The sequence below is a fragment of the Heptranchias perlo genome, chromosome 6, assembly GCF_035084215.1.
Source record: "Heptranchias perlo isolate sHepPer1 chromosome 6, sHepPer1.hap1, whole genome shotgun sequence".
NCBI lineage: Eukaryota > Metazoa > Chordata > Chondrichthyes > Hexanchiformes > Hexanchidae > Heptranchias > Heptranchias perlo.
In genome coordinates this window covers 12,521,093-12,540,336 of record NC_090330.1, presented here as the reverse complement: position 1 = coordinate 12,540,336, position 19,244 = coordinate 12,521,093, and the positions used below count along the sequence as shown (strand labels likewise).

Below are 19,244 nucleotides of genomic sequence, written 5' to 3'. Positions count from 1 at the left end.
TGGGGGTGGGGAGGGGTAGGTAATGGATGTGAACACACTTCCATTTTCGATTCTACCATGTTGACATTCTTACATGGGATACCACTGTGCCCTAAAATGTATCTATTTTTAAAAAGAAACTTTGGAATTTCATTTAATGTAAACACAACTCCTCAAAAGGTGGTGGTTATAACCCTATTACAAGATTTTGATTCTTACTATCCTTTGCATAATAATTTACCAACAATTCTACTAGTTGTTACTTGTACAACTTCACATTGGTTGATATATACACGAGATATTCAAGTTATTGCTGAATCGGATACAATTTATTAGGAGTGCTGCTGAATTATACATTGGCCGACAGAAGCAAAAAAAGACGATGTACAATAAAACTGACATAAGTGTATCTGGACAGAACATCTCAATAACTAAACAGAGCTTCAATTCATTAAGATACAGCACACGTACCACAATGGAGGTGAGGTCTTCACTCTCAAATCGTGTAATCGCCAACTCTAATGATTTGTACATTGCTGCTGAAATTCTTTGCGTGATCAGCCTGTTCAGGTCTATCGATCTGCCAAGGAGCTGTAATCCAAGAGAGGATAATTTGAAATACTATGATTGAAACAACTTTCTAAAACGCACCAGAAATGTAAAATTACTACCTCAAATTAAGTGAGAAGAAAAATTTAATCAGTTTGACACATTCCACCTTCATTATAAGCAGAGTCTTCAGAGCCTAGCATTTTGCCTGTTACAACAGTGTGCCTATATTATAGCAAAATGTCTCCAAATAGAACAAAATTTGCATTTAAAAAAATGAGGGTGTGATGGAGTGAACTTGATAACCATTTTGGTAATCAATGAACACAACTTACCAAATTAGATTTTTTTTAATTTTGTATTATTGAAACTCTATTAACAAAGAGCTGATTATTGCAACCTTTAGGATTTCACATCAACTCGTGAAATCTGCATATTTATTGGTTCGGCAAGCTTCTGCTTGTATGCAATCTTTTGATGAGCCGTAGCTTTATCTTGTCTTTCATTCTCTTTTCAACTTTGGTGCTGACATGCAGTGTGGGGCTTGGCTTTTCACTTTGGTGTTTCAATAATGAAAAAAAGAACTCTCACCTGTACATGTTTTTGTTTCAATAAAGTCTCATATCGATTTGATGGAGGTGTTGGTATATTAGCTCCTTGGTTCTTGCACTCTGCTCGCAGCCGTTTGTCCAAAAGAAGACTGTAAAAATTGTACAAATTATATTGTAAAATATATTCAATGCAGTAACCTTTTACTGGAAGTTTTACAATATCTGAATAATGGCCTACAACAATACCTTCCCGCCAGAATCTTGTAGTAAGCAAATATTTGGTCAGCCAACTTGTATACAAATTGGTCAAAACAGAGGTTCACCTAAAATTGAGAATAAATATCCCATAATTACCACCTGCTATTAAATTTAGCCAATGAAATTCAACACAAATATACAAAACCTCAAAGTTAATCTTGAATTAGATGATTCAAAAACTGTAGCACAACAAAAGCTTTAAAACAAAATAAATTCATCAATAATTACCTCAGCTTCAATTTCATCATAAAGGAACTGTTTCTTGAATTTAGTAAGTGCATAATGGGCACTGTCATTGTAAAGGTCCAAGGAATATAATACATATCTACAAAAAAGAAAGTATTATGGTTAAAGAGGATTGCCCAAACTATGGTATTAGCGGTTCTGATGAAAGGTCTTTGACGTGAAGCGTTAACTCTGTTTCTTTCTCCAAAGATGCTGCCTCACTTGCTGAGCTTTTCCAGCATTTTCTGTTTTTATTATGATGTTAAAGGTCTGGGCAATTAAAATATTTTAAAAAGACAAATAATTTCAACTTGTTCATTTTTTCATAATCTATTTACGGATATTAATTAATATCCCTCATTGCACATCTCTTTGTTGCTATTTTTATCCATGTCATTGCATAGCCTGAGTAGAATGGTCTGATGGACTGGAGTGCAGCACAAATTCACATTCCGAGACCTCCTACAAAGTCCAGGCAAAAACCAGCAAAACACAAGTTACTTGGGGATAGTGGCAATAGGTAGCTTGAAAAATCTCTCTTTACTAAAGCTCATAAAATGTGTAAATAAAGCATCAAAATAACCTATACCATCAGATAATTCCACAATTAAACAGTGAAAGGCAAAAAGTTTGAGGAAGTCACTAACATTCCAACCCCCTACCAATCCTTAAGTTTTGCAGATGCAAGAGGTCCCTAACTTCGTAAAAAAGAAAATGAATATTAGATACTCCATATAGCATAGGACACAATTTAAACACGGCAGCAAAATGCGTGAAGTCCTATATCAAAGCTTTAAGTGAGCTAAGGAAAAGGTCAAGAAGTAAATTCTAGTAGTTTTATATCCGAGATGGTGCTATCATCGACAGTCATATGAACGCAAAGACCATACGTATATATACCTGCAGCAAGCAAGAGAGAGTATGTGCAAGAGAGGAAACGGATGGAGTAATGTGTTGCATTTTGAGAAAATTAATTTAGACATCACACTCACAAATGTCATATAGTTATATAAATCATTTATACCCCTTTTCCACTTATACAACAGTGAAACTCTAACTTTTAGTGTCAATGTCTGCTGTTTTGCAAGAAATTCTAATCTATATTCCTGGTGCTGAAATGTTCAAAAGTCAAACTGTACAGGGGTCACCTTCAATTCTTCATTTTTTTTTAAAGCACCCCATGCAACATTCCATTTGGTCCAAAGAAATTCCCTACACTTTATTCAGTCCAAAATTTCTCAGCATAAAGCAATACTGCATTCACTCCATGAAGACATTTTAATGTTTCTCTATTGATATCAAGTCACATCTTGGTCTTTCCTCCTTCCTATGGCACCCTCTTAACCTTAGAGCACCTTATCCTGTTCTATCACTCGAAAATTCTTTCAGTGCTGCAAACGTCTAACGTGACACCACAATACAGCAATTAGAAGGCGGCTCACCACCATCTTCTCAAGGGCAATTGGGGATGGGCAATAAATGCTGGCCTTACCAGCCATACCCACATCCCATGAACGAATAATAAAAAAATAAATAGAAATGGAAAATGCTGGAAATGTATGGCAGTTCCATCTCTTAGGACCCAGAAAAAGTTAGGTTCAGGATACCACTGGATGCTGAAGCTCACTTCTAATATTGTTGGATGCCTGTGGTGGTGAGAGTATAAAATATAAAACACTTATACACTGAATTTTTCCATGGATATTAATGAAAATCTTACTCCATCATGGAAGCTTCTTTGGTCTCCAAAATATGGTCAGTCAAGATCCAGGGCATAGACATCTCAATAGGAAATTGAATTCTTCTTCCCATTGTCAATTCGAGGAAGAATTCTCTGAACCAAAGCTGAGACAGGTCACAGCAATGCTGAAGAGTTTCTTAAGGAAAGAGTTCAGAGACAATAAATCACCAAATAGAGATAAACTTTTATAAATAGAAAATTATACATTTATAATGATTAAAAAGTCATAACACACTTATGGTGCACCCTTCAAGTAGCTGTATGCAAAAACATTTTTTTCTTTAAAAAGCATTTTTATGCAAGATAGTTTTGTTCATCAGATTTCGCTATCTAATTTGCTAAACAACTTTAGCATTAAAAAAAGCTAGTTTTGTTGGTTTAAAAAAAGCAGGACGCACCAAACATAATACATAACGTACAGTTAAGTCATTTTATTTCATATAAAGTGTATTTTAAAAATCATAAACTATATACTACATTTTACTAAGTGAAAAAGGCACAGAACTTGGATTAAAAAGGAAAGCTTCATAAAATTTAAATAAACTTTTACTAAACTTCATGTTGTTACATGTGAACTACCTTTCATCAAATGCCACTTGTAAACTGTGCTGATATCTATAATGAAGCCTAATATTTATCCAAATCCAGAATCTATATATATCTTAAACAAATACAAATCTATCTACATTTCCCACAGTTTTATTTTTGTAGCCTTCTGAAGTCTGGGCAGGAGGATGGGAAGGTGATTGCAGACACCTCTCAGTCTTCTAAAGTGCAAGTCCAATTGGTAACCACTGCCAATTTTCCTGATGTGGCCAACACCTGCACTGGATGCTGCACACAACAATCTGACCAAGACCAGCATTTTTCCATCTGAGGAAAACCAGAACACAAGCATCGACCAAGTTTGGAATTCAACTCAAGTCTCCCTAGAGTCTCCACAGTTTGCAGAAAAGAGCATTTAAAAGGAGAAATTTAAATGTATGTCAAATACAAGAAATAAGGTGTACATATCAATATTATAAATTATCTGAATTTTATTTGGAAAAGATGCAAAAATCCAGAGCACTGATACAGGGCAAGAATATATCACATCATATGTTCATATAGACATTGAAGTCTCTCTTTGATGCATTTATGCAATCTTTATTACTACGTATTTGCCTTCACAAAAAAGGTTGAGATGGTCCCTGCTATGAATTTATCAATTACTGTTGTCCATACAATACCACAAGTACAGTAGTTTACATCCCTGGCTACAATATGCAACCCATGAAATATAATTTTTATAGAATAATTTTCTCTTCAGTGGATATTTATTGTTTAGAGGTGCCATGTTCCCATCAATCATACACCACAGAACAAACGTGTTTCTAGCTACCAACATGCTACCAATGAATGACTAAAAAACCTGATTAAAATGATTAGAACAGTCCTCACATTCACAGCTTTGATAACCAGAAAACTATTTTTTTCCTGCTTTGAAAAGACATCTTTCCTTTTGAATTTATTAAATATCTATATCTCAACTCATAGTACATTTGCCTTAGTTATATTAATTTTTATATTAATATTTCTAAAATGATTCATTTCTGCCATAACCAAATACGTGTCTAGAACTGAGGAATTATATTTATCCAATGAGCAGTATCACAATTTACGTGTTATTTGGTTAGGTCTGCTGCTGGATAAATATCAGTCAATGGATCTCCCAACCATATCCTCCAGTGCTCTTTCCTCTCCCTTCTGCAAATGGATAATTGGTTCCACTTCAAATACTTCAGCTATTATATTCAATAAAACTTGCCAACAATTCGGGGATTTGGGGGGGGGGGTGGGGGAAGTTTATCGAAAAACACAAATGGACTGTTAAACAACTATGAAATTAATATCTCCAACTAGAACATGTAAAATCTGAGTTTCCAAATATAGTCACTGCATTAAGCAAAAGCAAATTTTATTGGCTTTCATATTTTATTAAAAAGTTTATAACTAAAGATATTTCAGTGTTGCTGGCTATTGCAACACAGACTTCAAAATTTAGCTTTGGCAAGGATTTCAGTTCTAAAACTGATTAAAATCCACATGCTGGCATATTTTGAGAGTCTCAAAATGGAACATTTTTCACACACACTAAGCAACAGAATTGAACATTCCTTCAGTGATCCTGCAATTAAAATATCTGTTTCACCTGCTTTGCAGTTCCTCACCTTCCCCCATAAACAGGTTTGAGAATAATAAAAACATTTTAATGGCACACGGTCAAAATACAAGTCTATCCCCACCCCTCTGTCTCCTGTGGAAGAGATATCTTACCACTGAAATTGAGCAAGTGAGTGTAGAAGAATGAATGCCGGTGAAATTCTTCTATCGCCAAAATGGTGGGGCCCTCAAGACTACTTCTCAAGGTTTTCTTTGCGCCACTTTTGTCAGCAATGAGGGACTCTAGCATAGTTCTAACCATGTAGAGCTACACCAACAGGAAAACGTAAAACAAAAAAAAAGAAAAAGTAAAGGGCACATTAGTCATTATACATTTAATGGAGAAAGCCTAACTGTTCCACCATTGGGGGTCACTTCCTACTAAAATCCAACTTATTTTTGCCACAACAACACATTTTCACAGATAAAATGGAAATTGAACCAAATCATATTAAATCGCACCATTTTGAGGTTTTACATTAAATGAAATATCATATTTCCACACTGCATCTATATAAAAGGGGTTTACTATTTTTAAAAAGGATGGTAGTTAGGTTGGAACAACCTATCTTAAATTCAATTGAAGTAAAAAGGTACAAAATAAAGAATATTCAACCTTCAGGCGATGGAACAATTTGACTTTCTTTCAGCAACAAAATAAAATAGGCTTTCTTCTTACCACCAAAATTTAAAATGGTTGGATAGATGTAGGACCGCCTCAGAAACGTGTTCATCGCAATAAGTGTTTTTTCCAGTCCCAGAGATTTTAGCTGCTTCGCTAGCTCTCCAGATAGCAATGACTCTGCCATGGTGCGCACCATGTACAACTAAAACCAGTTGGCAAGGGCAGACATTAAGAGTTAGGGAGAAAAGCAGAGTGGGTGAGTTTGGTTAAATAGTAATAGAAAAGAATTTGGTAATATGTTAGTACTGCAATGTTCCACTGTGTTACTACAGCAAGCAACATAAATTATCTTTCAAACTACAGAGCTGGCATGGTCTGAATGGGGCAATCAACTAATCTGTACCAATGGTGATTGGTCTATTTGGCATTTTTCCCACCGAGAGACAGAAACTGGCTAGGAGTTGCTAAAATGATTGTACAAGTATGCTAAAAGGAAACAATGGCTAGAGACCATCTTTACATTTTCAATATGTCTGCTACAGAGACAGGTAAAATTCCTTTAAAATTAAAAGAGAATACAAGTGCAAGCTGCTTAGATCATCTAGAAGCCATCTTCAACCATACAGCCGTATTAAACTGTGCCATGTATAAGGCACAGCCACAAAAGTGTATAAAACATGAGGGGTACCATGATATTCTGTAATTGTACATTTACAAAACAAAAAACTACACAGTAATATCAAGGGAAAAAGGTGATAACTATTCAAATTATATTGGCTAATTACATTTTAAACAATAATTGCAAAATCAAGTCCCTTATAACTAAAACTTAACTGATCACCCCTTTCCAGCCAAGTAAATTAAACTTTATAGCCTGGGTCAAGCATTTTGTTGTTAGTAATTGCTTGGGTTAAGGATTTCAATGTTAATAACTTTGATTGCAGCTCAAGCAAAAGAGCATTAATTGGGTACAAATTTATATGCATAAAGTGCAAACATAAATACACTTAACTTTTCATAATTTCAACTTTAAAGCCCATTAGTAAGAAGCCACATAAAGAAGTTACGGTTGAAGTATCAGTAAGGAATATTTAAGAGAACCAAAAGCAGCCAAGCTTTAAGCACCAGCTATTCCTTCCTCCCATAAACACGAGGGAAGATTTAAATAATCGTTCAGGACCCAACTTTTTGAATTGGTTCTTATTTAGCAGACTCATCTGTCCCTAAAACTACAGATTGAATGGTTACAAGCTGCAAACAAAGTCTGTCATAAGCAGTAATTCAAATATACTTCCGAGGTTGATCAAGAGACAACTTTGCTTTTAAAAAACAATAGGAACACAGGAATTTACAGGACTTAAGAGACCCAGTCTAAAGTCTGTTAAGTTCCAAAGTTTTAAAAATACAATACTCCATGTTTCATAATCCTCAATCCCTTTCTCGGTCAAATGTCTATCCAGCTTCCTCATCAATTTGTTGTCATTACCCTCCCTCACTGCCTCCTTGGCAGTCTTGTGTGCAATTTGGACCTCAATTCCCATTTTTGGCTTGGACTCAAAATGAATTTCTTTGAACCTGGGATTATAAAGGAAAGGTTTGCATTGAAGAAACACCTGGGTACTGGACGGTCCGACTGCCCGGGGGGGAACCTTGATGTCAAAGCCGCCTCTTGGATCTTTCTCTCCTCGGAGTGCGGGATCATTTGCGGGTTCTTGTCCAACCTCCCAATCACAAATAGTCTTCCTAATAGCTTGAAGAACACTAGACAAACAGAGGACAAATGCATCAGCATCAGTTCCAACAATACATTTTTGTTTGGTAGTTCCATGTAATTGTATAATGGGAAGCAGGGAGTTACGAAAAGATACATTACTAAAGTCATAGATGATGGCCGACAAGAGTCATGGATGGTAATTTTTTCTATACATTTCTGCCCAAGTTACACAATCTATGGCAAACTCACCCAGAGAAAAAGGATAGCAGCAAAAGTGAGTAGAAAAAAAAATTGAACTGGCACAATCTGAGATGCTTTTTCAAGGTTAGTATTATAATTTGGGACAGAGTAAAGCAAGCGTCAACATTTACATCCGGGTACTAATTTATAAAATATATTAAATGCGGTATGCATGTCATGCATAGTTAAAAAACCTGTATTCTTGTAACACAGGTCTACACATCATGCCAAATCCCATCCAGTTTTGGTCACAAAGACAAAGCAGACATTCAAGCACTGGAGGCTGCTTAATTAATTTGAATATTTCTTTAATAATTATTATAATGTATGACTTTTGTATGCAGGGGGCTACAAGATAAATAAAAACAGCCATCTGAGCTTGTGCTTTAATCAACTGGCTATCTCTTATTCCTGTAGAAAAAATATTGAAACATTCATAATAAACAGTTGAGAAAGTAGGTCAGAGGCACTTCCAGTATTTAAAAAATCAAACAAATTACATTTCAACCCTACTGGATTCATTGATTAAAAGCACAAGGAACACAAGGTTATAATTGCCACACATGTGGAAATTGCTCATTTCATTTCTAACGGAACAATATTTTTAATGCAAAGGACTGATCCTTAGTTAAATGCTTTTGTAGAAGACAGACAAAAGCAACATTGTCTAGTTTTTAAAACTGGGTAATTTAAAATACCAATACAACTTTTACATTTAGGAAAAGATAGTTACACACACACACACTGTTTGATAAGGTCGGCCAAAACAATAAGCTCTCCATCTGGAAAACTAGAGCAACGGAAAAGGTTTATCCATCTAAATATTCTCAAAACAGCTTGCACCATTAAAAATTGGTTAATATTTACTTTCATTTTTAATTATGTGTGGCTTTCATTAGAAGCTGCAACAAGAGAATTTCAACTGCTTGTCTTCACACAGATTATTTAATGATTAATTTTAATAAAAAGTTAAGGCACACTTTTAGGAAAAATACACTCTTGCTCATCCAAAGTATTTTTAAATACTTGAAAACTGAATTGTAAGCCACATTATTAAAATAAATCAGTATCAGTTTCACTGACTTCCCATGAATCTTTCTGAAGTCTCCGTGTGCCACATATTACCCCCGATCACATGGAAGGCATAGAGACTTGCTCCCAGTCCACCTCAAGTATCATCATGCAGCCAGCTTCAAGGTACATAACACCAACCCAGGAGGACTGGCATTTTGACGTGTTCTCTCTCTCCAATTGGGGAAGCACCTGACTTGAACTATGCATGTCCCAGTGGCAACACCAAAATCAGAACTCATACTGTTGGGAATGGAAGACGCGAGCCCACGTCCTACCATCTAGTTCAGTACACAGGAGTTCCAACACACACACACAACTTTGCCACATTTTCCAAGCTGGGAAAAGAAACATTTGCTCCTTAGCGTCAGCTTTCATGCTTCCTACTGAAAACAATGAGGAGACAGAAATGAGGAAAGTGCTCATGGTTATTTACTAATTATGGCTACCTTCATATAATGTTTTCTATAAATTCGTATTGCTTCACTATCCAGACAGTGCTGCAAGCAGGAAACACACTTCTGTAGATCACTGACAAATGAAATCAGCAGTTCATTCTTGATAAAAACATCAAATAGCCAAAAATCATATGCAATCATAAAAGCTATTTTCTCCTCTTCCCATCCTGAAGGCACTGACACCTTACTGGAGTATGGCTCTACTGATATCAGGCGCTCTCTGGTATCTTGTCCAAATAGCCATATCTACATGTGAGCCTCAACAGTGACCTTCAGGCTTTATAACCATGAAAGGCAGTAGGCATCACAGCCAGGCCCAGTCCTATCTCCACACAATATCCATATAGATGAACTTCCTGCTTGAGTAATAGAATAACAATCACTCTCAGAAGTTCTGGTCAATTTTCCTCTCTCTAGCCCCAGGGTACCAAGGCCAACTATTGTGGCTCTACTACTTCCACACCTGAGATCAGCTGACTCATTACATACCGGGGATCGTAACTTCAACATTCCTGGTCTATATGACTTAGCTACCACTGGATAAACTCACAGCCATCGGCAAAACCCAGTAAAAGCCACTAACTCCAATTTTAAAAAATATTGTTGCAACCTTGTTCTCAAATATCTAACATTTGACACCATTTTTATTTCAAAGCATTCAATGAAATCTTTATTTTAGATTCATCATGGCTTCTGGGCAAAAGAAAAAAGTAGATAATTCACTTGTGTTGGTCAGGAAGAGCAATATAGTGAAAATACTTCCAATTCAGTAATCAATGACCTAATTGCTGTCTGTTGCATTTTTCATTCAAGAATATTTGCTCTTAATCACATTAACAAATACCACCCCTGAATTTGATTATACTTTTTAGGTTCTGTGGAAAAAGTGCTCTTAAATACTTTTACTTTACAAGCCATTTTCCACCTGCTCCTAAATGACTGATCGTGCATATATCTTCAGCAAGTATCCGAGCAGCACTGGCATTTGCCTTTCAGCTCTTGATTTTGGTCAGGAAATCAGCTGAACTCATGACTATGAAAAAGGCTAATGTCCACATTTTTATGCTCATCAAGATAAGGGAGGCCAAGGTTGAGAAATGGTACGCTCATTGATTTGTTCGATATCAACATCAAGTACTCCCAGATTAAGCGTACCATGGGGCCAAATACAACGTAAATGTTTCTATTCTGCCCCAAATACGCGGTTCAAGTCCAACCTCAGATCAGTAGTTTTCAAGCTTGTGGGTGAGGTACCCCCTGCAATTACTGACACTTCTGGGAATTCCATGTCAAGGCTTCTGAAAACAGCATCAGCTACCCAAAGGAAAACAGCATTACGATTCCAGAGAATGTATTTAAATCCAAATGCAGGAAAAGAAACATATTAGTAAGTGCACAAATACAGAATCTGATGACCTCACCAATCTCCTGGGATCCCCCTGTCGACAACCTAAGATGCTCAGACCCCAATTCTAAAACGTTTGTTCTAATGCATCAGTGTAGTCTCACCCCCTGCCCTCCGATCCCATTTTTCAAATCAGCCTTCCTTAAATCCTCCGAGTGCTACTGTACTTATATCAGAAAACCATTTCAACAGAAAAACAATTGCACATGTGTAATCATTACAGGTGTATATTTAGATTAACATAAAAGGCCATATTTTTTCTCATGGAAGGTGGAAAACCAATTATGGGTCTCCAAGTTTAAAAACCTGAACGAAAAGAAGCATTGCCATAATGCACAATTTAGACCAACCTCTGAATCACATTTTTCTTCCTTTTGATGGCCTGACGCAAAGGCTCACGGAGGGTTTTCTGAGCAAAGTTTTGGAGTGCAGCATAAATGGTATGTCGAATTGCATGATTGAACACACTCTCCATTCTACCCATCAGCACCTGCAGTCCTTTTATCATTGCAATAACCTGCAGTGCAAAACAGATAAACCAAAGTGAAGTTTAGGTTCATATTGTTTGTTGAACAGACTTTTTACATACACAAAACTAGTGTGTTACTTATAACTGCATGGAAGTAGTTAAACATTGGAAGACTTTAAACCTGTGTGATTCTACACTTGCTATTTTTATCTCAGGAATGCTCTTCAATCACTTACAGCCATCACAGAATCGATATATGATCCAATTTTAAAAGTGCAATTTAATTAGTCAAAAACAGTATTTTGACAATTTGTTTTTCCCCTCAGATTTCACCATGACAAAACTGCTATTTCAGCAGGTCTGAGCCAAGACAAAACATTTATTCAAACCAAGGTCAGTTCACTCATCGCTAATATCATTCATTCAAGAATCTTCAGTAGATTAAAAACCTGGCCATCAGCAATTCATGATCTCAGTTTTTCAAGGTAATGTAGTCGGGTGGGTGATTTTCCAATTAATTTCAGCTGTTATTGTCAGCTTAGTAAAGATGACCACGTAACTTCTTTTACATCGCATAAAGACAGCTGTACTCGTTGGAAGTGCAACATTATCACCGATTTAACTTGGTGTACGCAGAAGAGTCAAGCCATTAACAGAATTAATTTCACATTCAACTCGAACAAAGGTGCACTTGACATCAACGATGAGGATGGTTTTGTAAATGTTCAATGCACATTTTAAAAAGAGCAAAAGGAAAACTGAATTCCATGGAGACTGTACATCATGCTATATGTGCCTAGAAATCATTTCTGGCACTCATATTAAGCTGTAGATAGCTTTTAAAACAAAATACTTTTGCAGCAGAAATAAATGAGCCGACAGCTACACAAAATATACTATTAAAAATAGGCCATTAACACACTCAAAACATTTTGTCACAAAAAAATGATTCAAAATTATTTTCTTTAACCCATGAAAACTGTGGTCAAATTTTTGCAAAGTTATATTTTTGTCATTTATTAGATAGTACTATGCAATAATATATAATGTATAGTTTATTTAGGCAGAAAGCACACTATGAATATTGGAGAATTTAACACTTAGCTGTTCAAGTAACTTAACTACTTGTTCTTCTTGGAAGGTTGAGAGGAGATTTGATAGAGGTATTCAAAATCATGAAGGGTCTAGACAGAGTAGATAGAGAGAAACTGTTCCCAATGGCAGAAGGGTGAAGAACCTGCATACATAGGTTTACAGTGATTGGCAAAAGAACCAAAAGTGATAGGAGGTAAAACTTTTTTACACAGCGAGTGGTTAGGATCTGGAATGCACTGCCAGAGGGGGTGGTAGAGGCAGATTAAATCTTGGCCTTCAAAAGGGAACAGAATAAGTACTTAAAAGGAAAAAAATTGCAGGGCTACGGGGATACGGCATGGGAGTGGAGCTATCTGGATCGCTCTTGCATAAAGCCAGCACAGACTTGATGGGCCGAATGGCCTCCTTCTGTGCTGTAACCTTTCTATGGTTCCATGATTAAACTTTTTACCTTTAACTGTTGTTCTTCCCTCCTTTATTTAGGTCAGTTTACTGGGGTTCCCTTGTCAACTCTGGAGGTTCTGATAAAAGATCCAATCCAAACAACAACTTGCATTTATATAGCAAAAGGTCCCACAGCACTTCACAGAAATGTAATCAGATAAAAATGGACACCAAGCCAAAAAACAAGATATTAAAGGGGTGACCAAAAGTTTAGTCAAACAGTTGGGTTTTACGGAGAGTCTTAAAAAAGGCAGAGAGGTCTCTAGAGGGAATTCCAGAGCATGGGACCTAGGGGACTGATGGCACGGCCACCAATGCTGGCACGGCCACCAATGCTGGCACGGCCACCAATGCTGGCACGGCCACCAATGCTGGCACGGCCACCAATGCTGGCACGGCCACCAATGCTGGCACGGCCACCAATGCTGGCACAGCCACCAATGCTGGCACAGCCACCAATGCTGGCACAGCCACCAATGCTGGCACAGCCACCAATGCTGGCACAGCCACCAATGCTGGCACAGCCACCAATGCTGGCACAGCCACCAATGCTGGCACAGCCACCAATGCTGGCACAGCCACCAATGCTGGCACAGCCACCAATGCTGGCACGACGAGACGGGGATGCACAAGAGACCAGAGTTGGAAGAACATAGAGTTGGGGGGGGGGGGGGGGTAGGGTTAGAGGAAATTAAAGAGATAGGGAGGGGCGAGACTGTGAAGGGATTTCAACATGAGGATGAGAATTTAAAATTTGAGATGTTGGAAGGAGGCCTGAAGCCAATGTAGGTCAGCAAGCTCAGGGGTGATGGGATGAGTGGAACTTGTTGCAGGATAGGATATGGGCAGCAGAGTTCTGGATGAGCTAAACTTTAGAGAGGTTGGAGGAAGGGAGGCCAACCAGAAGAGAACTGGAATATTCATATCTGGACAAAGGCCTGGATAAGGATGTCAGCAGCAAATGGGCTGAGGCAAGCAATGTTAGAGATGTGGAAGTAGAAAGCCTTTGTGATGGAGAGAATATAGCGTTGGAAGCTCAGCTCAGGATCAAATAGGTCGCCATGGTTGTACATAGTCTGGTTCAACCTGAAAATGACCGGGGTGGGGGAAAGAATCAGTGGCAAGAGTACGGATTTTGTGGCAGGGGATGACGATGATGCCTTTAGTCTTCCCAATGTTTAACTGGAAGAAATGGTGGCTCATCCAAGACTGGATGTCGGACAAGCAGTCTGACAACGGAGGCAGTGGAGGGGTTGACACAGGAGGGAGAGGGTAGAGCTGGATGTCGCATACATGTGGAAACTGGCCCCATATCTACAGATGATATTGCCAAGGAGCAATATGCAGATGAGGATGTGAAGGGGGGTGGGGGTAGGGGTGGAGGGGGCGGGGGATAGATCCTTGGGGACGCCAGAGGTAACGGTGTAGAGGTGGTAAGAGAAGCAAAAAGTTGCAGATGCTCTGGCTGTGATCAGATATGTAAAAGTGGAACCAAGATGGGCAGTCCCGAAAGCTGAACAAAAGAGAGACATTGGAAGAGGAGAGTGCAGTTGATCATGTCAACGGTTGCAGTGAGGGCAAGAAGGACGAGGAGGGATAATGCACCATGGTCACAGTCACAGAGGATGCCATTTGTGATTCTGATTAGGGCCATTTCAGTGTTGCAGTGGGAAGGAAACCTGATTGGAGTTGCGAGAAAAATGGGCATGCATTTGGGAGGCGACAACACATTCAAAAGCTTTGAAGAAGGGGAGGTTGGACATAAGGCGGTAGCTTGCAAGGACAGTGGGGTCAAGGTTGGATTTTTTGATGAGGGGTTGATGATGGCAGCTTTGAAAGGGTCAGGGACCCGAGGAGAGGGAACCCATTCAATGGGGGCCAGGAAGGTAAGTTGGATGGTCAGCAGTTTAGTGGGAATAGGGTCAAGGCAGCAGAAGGTGGGTCTCATGGACAAGATGAGCTCAAGGGGGGCATGACTGGAGATAGGAGAGAAATTAGAGAAAGACACAGATTCAAGGCTATGGCTGAGCGAGCGTTAGAGGTGGTATGTCGAGCAAGGGGAAGGGAGATAGAGCAGAGGCATCTGAACAGATGGTCTCACTCTTAGTGACCAAGATATTCATGAAATTCTCACACGGTGTTAGAGGTGAGGGTGAAGGGGGCAGAGTAGAGGGGATTCAGGATACGGTTGGCAGCAGAGAAAAGAAGCCAGGGTTATTTTTGCTCTCAAGGACGATCCTGAAGTAGTGACCGGTTTTGGCAGAGGAGAGTGAGGCCTGATAGCCCTTGCTGTGGTAAAGTCAGATCTGATGATGGATGGCTAAACCAGTCTTTGCTCCTTGAACTTGAGGGAGCAAAGATGGGGGCCATACTAGGGGAAACAAGCAAAATGGGAGAAAAAGTGAAGGTTTTATTGGGGACAGAGGCATCAAAGGTGGAGGGGAAGGAGGAGTTGAGCAGATCAACAGCTGCAGAAATATGGTAGCAAATGGAGGACCAAAGAGTAGGCAATTGGGAGATTGAAGGAGCAATTGGAAGTGACTTGGAGAAGTGTTTTGGAATTTCAGTTTGGAATGTCACAAAACTGTGAAGTATATTATTCTTTGCAATGTTGAGTGACTTCCATTTTTTGTTTTCACTTTCTTGGTCCAGAAATAGCAAAAATACCAACTGAGCCAAGAGAGACTTGCCAAAAGTTCTTCACAATTGAGAGATGGTTCTATAATAGTAAAACATAATTTTACATCATATAACTGTACTGACAGTGTCCCTGTTGCATCTTAAATGTTGAACTTTATTAGCAGAATCACTGAATGATAGAAAGGTTACAGCATGGAAGGGGGCCATTCGGCCCATCGAGTCTGTGCCGACTCTATGCAAGAGCAATCCAGCTAGTCCCACTCCCCAACCCCATCCCCATAGTCCTGCAATTATTTTCCTTTCAAGTACTTATCCAGTTCCCTTTTGAAGGTCATGATTGAATCTGCCTCCACCAACCACTCAGGCAGTGCAATCCAGATCCTAACCACTTGCTGTGTAAAAACGTTTTTCCTCATGTCATCTTTGGCTCTTTTGCCAATCACCTTAAATCTATGTCCTCTGGTTCTTGACCCTTCCGCCAATGGGAACAGTTTCTCTCTATCTACTCTGTCTAGACCCTTCATGATTTTGAATACCTCTAATCTCCTCGCAACAGTCTGTTACAAAGAGAACAACCCCAGCTTTGCCAGTCTATCCACTAAACTGAAGTCCCTCATCCCTGGAATCATTCTAATAAATCTCTTCTCCAGCCTCTCTAAGGCCTTCACACCTTTCCTAAAGTGCGGTGCCCAGAACTAGACAATACTCCAATTGTGGATGAACCAGTGTTTTATAAAGGTTCATCACGACTTCCATATTTTGTACTGTATGCCTCTATTTCTAAAGCCCAGGATCACGTATGCTTTTTTAACTGCTTTCTCAATCTAGCCTGCCACTTTCAACGATTTGTGCACATATACCCCAAGATCTTTCTGTTCCTGTACCCCTTTTAGAGTTGTGCCCTCTAATTTACATTGCCTCCCCTCGTTCTTCCTACCGAAATGTATCACTTCGCATTTTTCTGCATTAAATTTCATCTGCCATGTGTCCACCCATGCCACCAGTCTCTCTGTATCCTCTTGGAGTCTATCACTATTCTCCTCACTATTTACTACCCTTCCAAGTTTTGTATCATCTGCAAATTTTGAAATTGTGCCCTGTACACCCAAGTCCAAGTCATTAATATATATCAAGAAAAGCAGTGGTCCCAGCACTGACCCCTGGGGAACACCATTGTGCACCTCCCCCCAGTCCAAAAAACAACTGTTCACCACTACTCTCTGTTTCCTGTCACTGAACCAATTCTGTATCCAAGTTGGAAGAAGCTTATTAAAACAAATAGGTTAAAAAATGTAATTTCTTCTGTCCCACCTCAACAAGTGCAAACTTCTCTTCACTTGTATAATTGTATCTTGTTGCTCTCTCATACTCTTCTGCATTATCTGGACAGTCTTTATTGGAGTACTTATCAGTGGGATGCACAAGCTTCCAGGAGTACTGTAAATTATGAAGTAAAAATGAGAGAAAGAACTCATAGGAAGCGAATTAATTAACTTTTATACATTGGTGTCATCCGTCTATCTCTGGAAAAAGATCAAAGAACACAGCACAATAATGAATATATATATATAAAAAAATATATATAGGAAGGTCAATATAGGATACAGCAAGTGGGCATCACATTATTCTGGCTGGGAAAAAAATGTTTCTCATTAGCACTGGCAATTGGAAGCGAAATCAACGACAGTTAGAGAACTGGAGGAACTGCAAAAGCAAAATTAAATGTTTTTTTAAAAATTCATTCATGTGATGTGGGCATCGCTGGCGAGGCCAGCATTTACTGCCCATCCCTAATTGCCCTCGAGAAGGTGGTGGTGAGCCGCCTTGAACTGCTGCAGTCCGTGTGGTGAAGGTTCTCCCATAGTGCTGTTAGGAAGGGAGTTCCAGGATTTTGACCCAGCGACGATGAAGAAACGGCGATATATTTTCAAGTCGGGATGGTGTGTGACTTGGAGGGGAAAGTGCAGATGGTGTTGTTCCCATGTGCCTGCTGTTCTTGTCCTTCTAGGTGGTAGAGGTCGGGGGTTTAGGAGGTGCTGTCGAAGAAGCCTTGGCGAGTTGCTGCAGTGCATCCTGTGGATGGTAAACACTGCAGCCACTGTGTGCCGGTGGTGAAAGGAGTGAATGTTTAGGGTGGTGGATGGGGTGCCAATCAAGCGGGCTGTTTTGTCCTGGATGGTGTCGAGCTTCTTGAGTGTTGTTGGAGCTGCACTCATCCAGGCAAGTGGAGAGTATTCCATCACACTCCTGACTTGTGCCTTGTAGATGGTAGAAAGGCTTTGGGGAGTCTGGAGATGAGTCACTCACCGCAGAATACCCAGCCTCTGACCTGCTTTTGTAGCCACAAGTATTTATGTGGCTGGTCCAGTTAAGTTTCTGGTCAATGGTGACCCCCAGATGTTGATGGTGGGGGATTCAGCAATGGTAATGCCGTTGAATGTCAAGGGGAGGTGGTTAGACTCTCTCTTGGAGATAGTCATTGCCTGGCACTTGTCTGGCGCGAATGTTACTTGCCACTTATCAGCCCAAGCCTGGACGTTGTCCAGGTCTTGCTGCATGCGGGCTCGGACTGCTTCATTATCTGAGGGGTTGCGAATGGAACTGAACACTGTGCAATCATCAGCGAACATCCCCATTTCTGACCTGATGATGGAGGGAAGGTCATTGATGAAGCAACTGATGATGGTAGGGCCTTGGACAGTGCCCTGAGGAACTCCAGCAGCAATGTCTTGGGCTGAGATGATTGGCCTCCAACAACCACTACCATCTTCCTTTGTGCTAGGTATGACTCCAGCCACTGGAGAGTTTTCCCCCTGATTCCCATTGACTTCAATTTTACTAGGGCTCCTTGGTGCCACACTCGGTCAAATGCTGCCTTGATGTCAAGGGCAGTCACTCTCACCTCACCTCTGTAACTATACATCTTTGCGGGGGGGGGGGGGGGGGGGGATGTAAGGAGAGGGTTAATCAGACTGACTTAAAAGTGTGCTAATGATTTTTCTTTACATGGTAGCAATGTTAGCTTTTAGCCTTTGTTTGTTAAATAGGAAAGTATAATTCAATTTCGTAGTAGTAACCACTGAACTTTGAACCGAGGCTGGCCCTACAGCACTGACTAGTTTCAAAATGAAGTAATCACCCACATAATGAGGGAACTTAATTAAAGACATGACATTAAATATTGGCTCCAAAATTTCAGGGATGCAAGGACAAAAGCTAGACCTGCAAAAAGAAAACATGTGGATAAATATTATCGTTTTAATTGGGGTTTCTGTAAGAGAGAATTAACTGGTGTCAAATGGTACAGAATCAAGGACATGGTTATAATTATAAGTTTCACTTGATGGAATAGCAATTATATGTAAAGAGGAGAAAATTATTGATCATGAAGTAGGGGAGTAACACCGACCTTGTTGGTCCAATGAAAAAGGTGCAAGTTAGTTAGGAAACCAGCTCATTAACTAATGCTGATAAGGTAGATTAGATTCTCCTTATATGAAGTTGTATTTTGACTTTTAGTATAATCATGCAATACAGAAACGTGCACCATGTCATGTTGAGGTGAGAGAAATGTATAA

At 39.3% G+C, this 19,244-nt stretch overlaps 1 protein-coding gene across 2 annotated transcripts in view; it reads right to left on the bottom strand.

Annotated features, from left to right (window-relative positions):
- The window catches only part of cyfip1 (cytoplasmic FMR1 interacting protein 1), a 163,968-nt gene that overhangs the window by 86,092 nt on the left and 58,632 nt on the right, over positions 1-19,244 (bottom strand). The window contains exons 14-22 of one of the 2 annotated variants that reach the window (XM_067985776.1): positions 16,978-17,103; positions 11,369-11,535; positions 7,744-7,891; positions 6,185-6,332; positions 3,283-3,439; positions 1,566-1,662; positions 1,326-1,402; positions 1,120-1,228; positions 451-570 (exon numbers count right to left, since the gene is read on the bottom strand). In XM_067985776.1, the coding sequence (XP_067841877.1) occupies positions 451-570; positions 1,120-1,228; positions 1,326-1,402; positions 1,566-1,662; positions 3,283-3,439; positions 6,185-6,332; positions 7,744-7,891; positions 11,369-11,535; positions 16,978-17,103 (1,149 nt within the window). Of the gene's footprint in view, positions 1-450; positions 571-1,119; positions 1,229-1,325; positions 1,403-1,565; positions 1,663-3,282; positions 3,440-5,619; positions 5,774-6,184; positions 6,333-7,743; positions 7,892-11,368; positions 11,536-16,977; positions 17,104-19,244 lie in introns of both variants that reach the window. The other variant, XM_067985775.1, reaches the window with a different exon arrangement.